Here is a 9,410-nt window from a genome sequence, read left to right as displayed (position 1 = left end):
AATCTAAGATCAGTTCTTAATGGTGATCAAGAAACAAACACTTCATGACCAAACTACGCCACTGAGGCCCCAAGATCCTTTCGAGCCATGCTTGTCCTCCATTCTTCCATCTGGAACTGCATTCAGAACAGAGGCCTGAGGAGCCCTGGAGGCCAGGTATGAGTGAGTCACGTGAAAAAGCCAAGCCTCACCTACAGCCATACTCACTCCCAGCAAGTAGCAAGGTTTCAGCTCCTCCACGAGAAAGGAGACAACTGATGACGAGCACAGATGTCATGGAAAAGCTGGAGACAGGAGATCTGAACACGGCAGGAGAGCCAGGCAGGTGACTGCTGCTGCAGGGAGGGGCAGGGAGGGGACCCAGGCAGGAGTGGACTGGGAGATAAGGCGACAAGGGGACTGTGCACAGAAGGTCATGGGAACTCGTGGGGCCCCAAGCCTCCACCGCCTCGTCCGTCCACCACAGCACCCCTCCCTGTCCCCTGCCTTCCTCCTTGTTCTCGCAGACTCAACTAACAGCATGCTTTTCCCCCTAGGATGTTCATAGCTCTGCTACCTCTGCCCCCATCCCCGGACCCTGCCTGCCCACTTCTCTTAGGATTCATCTCAGATGTTTCCTCTGTGGAATCTCTTCCTAGCCTCCCTTATCCCTCAAGAACCCCTGAAAGGGGTCATTCTCTCCCTTGGGCTCTGCTGTACTCAACTACGGACACACAGCATTTATTCATCCACTTCCTTCTACTGACCCCCTGGGTTTAACCTCCCCTTACCTTCCAGGTTGCACATGTGTGTGCCCCAAATGCCTCCCCCCAGAATCCCATGCCTGGCATCCTCGAAGAACCCCCAAGCAGGAGGCGAAGGGCATGCAAGCATGAGACGGAACCCTGTGAGTTGCACCTGTTGCAGCTGGACAGAACCTGCAGAGGTAAGCGGCCAGGGTGCGGCCAGAACGTGACAGGCCAGCAAGCCCTGAGGGAGTCCATAAGGGCTGTCTGATGTGGCAGGACAGGCTGCAAACTGGAGTTTGTAGGGTGGGGGCGAGGGTGGTGACAGGTGTCAGTGGGGCCACTGGACAGACTAGGGCGGGGTGGGGGTGCCAAGCAGGAACACCAAGGACAGGAAAGATCTGGCTTCTGAGGAAGCTTTACCTCCAGCCCCAAGCAGAATGTCATTCGCTTAAAATGTCAGGACAAAGACAGGCAACTCAGACCTCTGCAGGCACAACCTGTCCACCAACGTTGGAAACCACCCTCTGCTGCTCACATCCTCGTGGCCGATCACAAGGCCCCTGCAACAAGGTATGTGCTGTGTGGACAAACAGGACAGGGAGCTAACAGCTCGGAGAATCTAAGGAGGTTAGCACCAGAAGCGTTCCCGTAGAGGTCACACACTCTATGCTTCTCTTGTATGTTCAGGAAATCCAGAGAGGAGAAGACGCTTCTCACAGCTTCCCACCTAATCGATGGCAGATCTGGTCTAGAACACCGCTTAACTCCTAGGACATGCCTCTCTACGAACATGATGGGGGGCAAAAACCCCCAAGTAGCACAACTTAGATGTTTTACTACAAAAGTACAAATGGGGGGGGGGGTAGCTGGGAGGCTCAGTTAGTTAAGCGTCTGCCTTTGGCTGAGGTCGTGATCCCGGGGTCCTGGGATCGGGTCCCCCCCTCACAGTGGGATCCCTGATCAACGGGGAGTCTGCTTCTCCCTCTCCCTCTGCCTCCCCTCTCCCTGCTTGTGTACTCACACACGTGCACTCTCATTCTGTGTCAAATAAATAAATAAAATCTTTATTTTTTTTAAGATTTTATTTATTTATTCATGAGAGACACAGACAGAGAGTCAGAGACACAGGCAGAGGGAGAAGCAGGCTCCATTCAGGGAGCCTGATGCAGGACTCAATCCCAGGACCCTGGGATCATGACCTGGGCCAGAGGCAGATGCCCAGGAGACCCAATAAATAAAATCTTAAAAAAAAAAAAAGGTACAAATGGCAGGTTTCTGAGAAGTGGGTAGACCTCGCAGGACATTATGGGAGCATCTATTCAGGCTTCCCCCTCGATTTTGTTTCTGAGTGTTGTGCAAATCAACACAGTCCTCGGCTGTGGGCCATACACGGCTCCTTGCGCACAGAGGTCCTGCCTGCACCGCCCAGGACCTTACAGACGGTGGTCGTCCACAGCACGCCCTGTCCCAGTTTTGGAGGTAGACCAAGGCAAGCTTTACATAACATTAGGACAGTGCATTAGCATCCAGGCATTTTAACTTCCTCTTGTGGACTGTTGCCCTCTGTGGCCGGAGTTGCTCTGGCTGGCCACCACCCCGGTCTCCCCTTCCTCTTTTGTTGGCTGTTGCCAGACTCAGGAAAGTGGGCCCTGAGGTCTGGGAGAGGGGCTGAGCCAGCCTCGGATCCTGCAGACTGTAGAACGTAAGGCACCTCAACTACTCTGAGTGTGTGGTGTTGTGTGTGTGTGTATTGTTTGTTTGTTTGCTTCAACATTCTCTTCTTATAACAAGGATGTTTGGCTTCTTGGGAGGACCAGTTGAGCAGGTTAATCTGGCTCTGGGAAAGTGACCAGTCGGGGTTATCAGATTTCACGGAGCTGGAAGTGCAAGGAAGGTTTTAGTCTTCTGTTAGCTAAAATCAACTTTCTACCTGTTTTCTAATATCTTCTATATACAAGTAACATTACAACAATTTCCCACAAATTCTTGGTTAGTATCAATCTCTGACGTACACAGATGGTTCAGAAAGAGTCTGAAAGCATCCACAGATGTAAATAATCAGACTTAATGTCCTCTTGGCTTGCGGATGACTATGGTGGCCTCACTGTAAAGTTACTTCAGGTCCTTTCTTCAGAGTATTTACACACCTGGCACAAAACCCTCCTCTATAAATAGCACCTCTGCTCTCCCTTTAACATCAATTTTGAGTCTTTAGTATATAGAAGCGAGATAGCAGATATATGGAGGAAATCTCTACCCTGAGTTGCACTACAACAATATTACATTTTTTTCCTCTAAGATTTTATTTACTCATGAGAGACAGAAAGAGAGAGAGAGAGAGAGAGAGAGAAGCAGGCATCATGCAGGGGGCCTGATGTGGGACTCGATCCCAGGACTCCAGGATCACACCCTGGGTGGAAGGCAGGGACTAAACCACTGAGCCACCTAGAGATCCCCCAATATTACATTTTTAAAACCTATTATGACCATTTACACTGTCTTAGGTATTATTATTATTACTGGTACTGCAACTCAGAGTACTGCTATTATTAATTTTACAATGAAGGAAACTAACTGGAGAAATGATATGTTTGTTTTTAGCCTCTCATCTGATTTCAGTTAGAATTCAGACATTTCTGAACCCTAATACAGAAATCAAGGAGCCAAAGATTTAATAGTCTTCCTGTCTACTTCATTAGCGTCAACTTATTATTATCTTAGTTAATTTCCTTTCGTAAGTCTTTTGGGGGTTTTTGGTTTCCTTCATTTCTTAAAATGAATTCTAACCTTTTTAAAATTCCTTCTCTAGTGAAGAGGTATTAAAGGCTATTTCCTCTAAATACAACTTTTCCTGGAGTCCATAGGCTTGGTATAAGGTCTCCTAGCCTTTTTTTTTTTTTTTTTTTTTAAGTGTATTTAAGTAATCCCTATACCCAACATGGGGCTAGAACTCACAACTCCCAGATCAGGAGCTACACACGCTTCCATGCTTCCTACTGAGCCAGCTAGGCACTCCTAAGGTCTCCTAGTTTTTTTTTTTTTTTAAGTTTTTTTTTTTAATTTATTTATGATAGTCACAGAGAGAGAGAGAGAGAGGCAGAGACATAGGCAGAGGAGAAGCAGGCTCCATGCACCGGGAGCCTGATGTGGGATTCGATCCTGAGTCTCCAGGATCGCGCCCTGGGCCAAAGGCAGGCACCAAACCGCTGCGCCACCCAGGGATCCCCAGGTCTCCTAGTTTTAAAGCTTTGCTAGATACCTTGAAACTTCACCCTCAACCTCCTCTTTGCTCTGTGCATACCCAATGAGAGTGTTCACTAATTTCTAAGTATTTTAGACTGGGTCTTTATGTAATTTATCTAATTTGATTGGATTTTGAGGCAGATGGTGCTAACTAAAATCTCTACTTTCGGGATGCCTGTGTGGCTCAGTGGTTAAGTGTCTGCCTTCGACTCAGGTGGTGATCCTGGAGTCCAGGGATCAGGCTCCCTGCATGGAGCCTGTTTCTCCCTCTGCCTATGTCTCTCCCTCTCTCTCTCTTTCTCTGTGTCTCTCATGAATAAATAAATAAAATCTTTTTTTTTTTTTTTTTTAATAAATAAAATCTTTAAATAAATAAATAAATAATAAAATCTCTACTTTCTTGAGCCCTCGAAATGTCTCTCATTATCAAGTAGCAAACTGAATTTTATAAATGTTAAAGAAAAAAAAAGGAAAAATTGTATATTCTCCACTTATAGAATACAAATTTCATTATGTATTATTACAGGAAATTATGAATGTGTGAAGATCCTATTTTTCCTGGATAATTTAAAGTATACCAGATCTGCTGAATCATGAAATAAAAATATTTAAAACATTCATTATATTTGTGCTTATCAAGTTCTGTTTATAGTTCTAATAGCTTTTGCTTTATGTTTAGATCCACGTTGTTTTTTACGTCAGTATCTAACTTTATCCCAACACACAAGGTAATGTTAACAATGCAACAGAAGCATTAGTCACCCAGGAAATACGAATGAAGAGCATAATGAAATCTCGCTCTGCCGCCAGATAGTGGGAACACCAAAATGAAAAAGACAGACAAGGCCAAGTGTTGAGGAGGATGAAGAGAGCTCCCACCCTGTATTGGGGGTATAAATTGGCACAAACACTTTGGAAAACTGATGGGATTTTTTGAAGCTGGTCAATATGCACAGCCTCACATCACGAGCTACATTCTCAGGGATCTAACAGAAATGTACGCACACACTGACTGTGAGACACGTACAAGAATGCTCATAGCGGCTCTCACGCTGGAAGCCCCAGTTTCTGTCAATAGTAAATTTAATAAATAAATTTTGGTATTGTATAATGGACTTCTATACTGCCACAAAAATAAACAAACTATAGCTTTATACACATTGCGGAGGGATCTTGCCAATATTATGTTGAATGAAAGAAGCCAGACACAAAGAGTACACACTAGAGAATTCCATTTATATAAAATTCTGAAATAGGCAACACAAGTCTCTGGCGTCAGAAATCTAGATAGTGGATCGACACTCTCTTAGGGAAGAGTTGTGGCAACAGGGATGGGATGAGGGCACCCGCGGGCTGTTTCTCAATTTCAATGCTAGTCCATGAGTGTGGTCGCTTTGGGAAGATCCCAGCAACTGCCTGTGTACGTAAGACTTCAGGCACTTTTCTGTGTGTGTGATATACTCCAGCAAACATTTTTGGTAAAAATCTAATACAGGCTCTCCACAGGATTTATCATGAAACAGAAAATGTCACACTTTACCTCTCTCTTTTTTTTTTTACACTTTACCTCTTTTACGAGGTTGAAATTCAAACTTCAAGGAAAAGTGTGCCAGGCACCATCCGAATGTCTTCTCATAAGTCATTTTGTAAAATCGTCAGCACCGCCCAATGAAGTGGGTTTTATGATCCCATTTTGCAGATTAGCAAAGGGAGGCTCTGAGTAGAATCAGTTTGTTCAAGACCACACATCTGCTAAGTGGCTGATCCCTCCCCCTTGGAGGCTGCTGGATCCAGTTGGCAGCCTGCTGAAGCTGCAAGCCTGGAGCAAGTACAAGTCACCGCAACCCTGGGTGCAGTGGGTGTTTTCCCTTCCTTCATGGTATTTCATATGATTGCTTAGAGATAATTCAAACTGAAATTAAACTTTAGTGTTCCTCCATCGAACTTCTCAGCTTCCCTTGCACATTGGTTTTCTTTTAGCACCCTTTCTCATAAAGCCTGATGGTGTTTATAGTGTTATTTTAAGACTTTATTTATTTATTATTATGTTTTTAAAGATTTTATTTATTTATTCATGAGAGATACACAGAGAGAGGCAGAGACACAGGCAGAAGGAGAAGCAGGCTCCATGCAGGGAGCCTGACAGGGGACTCGATTCCGAGTCTCCAGGATCATGCCCTGGGCTGAAGGCGGCGCTGAACCACTGAGCCACCCGGGCTGTCCCTATAGTGTTTTATACACTAGATTTCTTCTGCTACAAGATCTGTCCTTATAGTATTTGCAATGATAAAAAACAACAACAACAACAACAACATGTATTATGTGATCCACCCAATTCCACTTAATAATATTGCAGCTTTATTTGGGGCATTTGATGTTTTTATTTCATAGCAAGTTAAATTCAGATCAAAAAGTGTTTATTCAAAATGTATACACACATCCTGCCTATTTCCAAGCAGTTTTGGCACATAATAAAAGGTGCATATAAAATAAAGCTGAGGGCAGCCCCGGTGGCTCAGGGGTTTAGCACTGCCTTCAGCCCAGGGGGTGATCCTGGAGACCCAGGATCAAGTCCCACATCGGGCTCCCTGCATGGAGCCTGCTTCTCCCTCTGCCTGTGTCTCTGCCTTTCTCTCTGTGTGTGTGTCTCTAATAAATAAATAAAATCTTTAAAAAAATAAAATAAAATAAAGCTGAAATACACAATTTAAAAACCTCACGAAAGGGAAAGAAACTAATTTAGGATAATACAAAAGCCATCACTGAACATTGAAATCAAATCACTGAACTCTAACCTTTCTGGAAAACAAGTACATAAATCTCCTAATCTGACAGAAAGAAATCAGTTATACAAAGAAGATAATTTTCCAGATATAAATTTCCAAGAGGCATGCCAAAGAAACTTATACAAAAGGTTTGATAATGAATGATACAAATCATATGTAGATATAAAGCGACAGAAGTATCATTGCAGGGGCGCCTGGCTGGCTCAGTAGGTGGAGCTCTTGATCTTGGGGTTGTGAGTTTGAGCCCCGCATTAGGTACAGATCATTTAAAAATAAAATCTTTTTTTAAAATGTCATTTTAGGAGGACATGTTCCAAATGATATATCCCTGGATTTTATTTTTCAAGAATAAGTTCCAAGGAAAAAAGAAAGAAAGAAAGAAAGAAGAAAGAAAGAAAGAAAGAAAGAAAGAAAGAAAGAAAGAAGAAAGAAAGAAAGAAAGAAAAAAGAAAGAAAGAAAGAAAAAGAAAGAAAGAAAGAAAGAAAGAAAGAAAGAAAGAAAGAAGAAAAGAGAAAAAAGAAAAGAAAAGAAAAGAAAGGAAAGAAAGAAAGAAAAGAAAAGAAAGAAAGAAAGAAAGAAAGAAAGAAAGAAAGAAAGAAAGAAAGAAAGAAAGAAAGGAGAAGAGAAGCAAAGAGAGGTTCTGGTTTCTTTTTTTTTTTAATGATTTATTTATTTATGATAGACATAGAGAGAGAGAGAGGCATAGACACAGGAGGAGGGAGAAGCAGGCTCCATGCTGGGAGCCTGACATGGGATTCGATCCCGGGACTCCAGGATCGCGCCCTGGGCCAAAGGCAGGCGCCAAACCACTGAGCCACCCAGGGATCCCCAAGGTTCTGGTTTCTAAAAGGCAGCGGACACCCACTGGGCTGGCCAGGCGGTTGTGGTGCCTCTGTCAGCTCTGGGAGGCCAGGAGGCCAGGTTTGCCCTTCACCTTCATTCAAGGCCTTTATGTTTCCTGCCAAGCAAAACACAGAAATAGCAATCCTCACCCTGCCTGCTGCACATTACAGCATTCTGTGCAAGGCAACATGCTCTACCAGGATAAACCTACCTTCTCATCTCTAGCAGGGCTGTCAAAATAGGGGAAAAAACCAACCATGTTTTCAAGGTTGAGAAATCTGTCATTCTCATAACCTATGTCTTGAGGGTGATTTCATTTGTTCCGCCTTAGTGTCCTTTCCATTTTTGTCAGGAAGGGCATTTATTAGAAGATCTCAATGTGTGATGAATCAGCACAGAATTACAAAAATGTGACCTTTCACTATGAGTTGTTGTTGCCCAGTGTTCTGTTCTTCCCCTCTGGCATGAGTCTACAAATACAAAAATTCCCCCACTTAAAGTTATGAGAGGCAACTCACTGAGGACTTTATCCTCCAGAGACGCATGCTCGTTTTCTCTGAGCTGACAACCATGCATTCCAATCTGGAAATTACCAGGGAACCCCACACTCGGTGTGTGTATGTGCATATGTGTGATGTGTGTACATAAACATATGTTCATGTACATATGTGTGTTTTTGTAACTATCGCACAATGAAGGCCCAGAATCTGGCAGATGGAACCTCCTCTCTTCCCTGAGTAGAAAAGTGATTGCTACAAATCTCTCAAGTTGCAAGAGCCACCACCCTTGAGATGGGAGAAGTTGGCACAGTGTTCGATTTTTTTAAAAAGACATTATTTGACAGCTGCTAAGATAGTAGGTCTTAAAAGTTCTCATAAGAAAAAATTGTAATTAGATGTTAACAATAAGTTCACTAAACTCATAGTAATTATTTCTTAAGTTAACAAGTCTTTATACTCTGCACCTTAAAAACACACATGATGTTGTACATCGATTATATCTCAGTAAAACCAGAAGGAGAAAAAAGCATAACATATGTCACGTAAGCATCCTATCCTCTTGTGTCTCACAAGTGTCATTGCCAAAGCAAATATCCATGGTAAGGCAGCTAAGGCCAAGCAGAGAAGGAACATGCCATTGAGCAAAAGAAGGGGAAAATGGAGACTGTTCCAGTACCCAGTACGCTGTTCGCATCTCTCTATCTATGAATGTAAAGCCGAAGAAGAGAAAGGACCTTGCCAACACCAAAAATAAGTACCTGAGATTTAATGCGTTTGTATGATCCATTCAACTGAGCCATGATTGGCATTTTTAACCAGGCCACACAATGCCAAAGTCTTCATTATCAACTCAGACAAGATGAAGTTATATTTGTGTATCTTTTCATACCACGTTTGCATCACCCTATCACCTGCCAAACTGTTGTTAATGCTTTGAAAGTGTGAGCTAAACAAACAGTAGATTGGGTGCCTGGCTGGCTCAGTCGGAAGAGCACGTGACTCTTGATCTTGGGGTAATGAGTTCGAGCCCACGTTGGGTGTAGAGACTACTTAAATAAAAGGTTTTGGGCAGCCCAGGTGGCTCAGCGGTTTAGCGCTGCCTTCAGCCCAGGGCCTGATCCTGGAGTCCTGGGATCGAGTCCCACGTCGGGCTCCCTGCATGGAGCCTGCTTCTCCCTCTGCCTGTGTCTCTGCCTCTCTCTCTCTCTCTCTGTCTCTCATGAATAAATAAATAAAATCTTTAATAAATAAATAAACAAATTTTTCTAAAAATTAAAACACAATAAACAGTAGACCTCTGAAGAACCAA

The 9,410-nt window shown here is 43.5% G+C and overlaps 1 protein-coding gene across 3 annotated transcripts in view; it reads left to right on the top strand.

Annotated features, from left to right (window-relative positions):
- Positions 1–202: 202 nt before the first annotated feature.
- Positions 203–9,410, top strand: part of LOC144295824 (uncharacterized) — a 28,438-nt gene continuing 19,230 nt past the window's right edge. For 2 of the 3 annotated variants that reach the window (XM_077868377.1, XM_077868376.1), the window contains exons 1-3: positions 203–325; positions 778–925; positions 1,155–1,298. In XM_077868377.1, the coding sequence (XP_077724503.1) occupies positions 258–325; positions 778–925; positions 1,155–1,298 (360 nt within the window). In that variant the 5' untranslated portion in view covers positions 203–257. Of the gene's footprint in view, positions 326–777; positions 926–1,154; positions 1,299–1,415; positions 4,307–9,410 lie in introns of those variants that run through there. The other variant, XM_077868375.1, reaches the window with a different exon arrangement.

Source organism: Canis aureus, chromosome 24, assembly GCF_053574225.1.
Source record: "Canis aureus isolate CA01 chromosome 24, VMU_Caureus_v.1.0, whole genome shotgun sequence".
NCBI lineage: Eukaryota > Metazoa > Chordata > Mammalia > Carnivora > Canidae > Canis > Canis aureus.
This window is presented reverse-complemented; position numbering and strand designations above follow the sequence as displayed.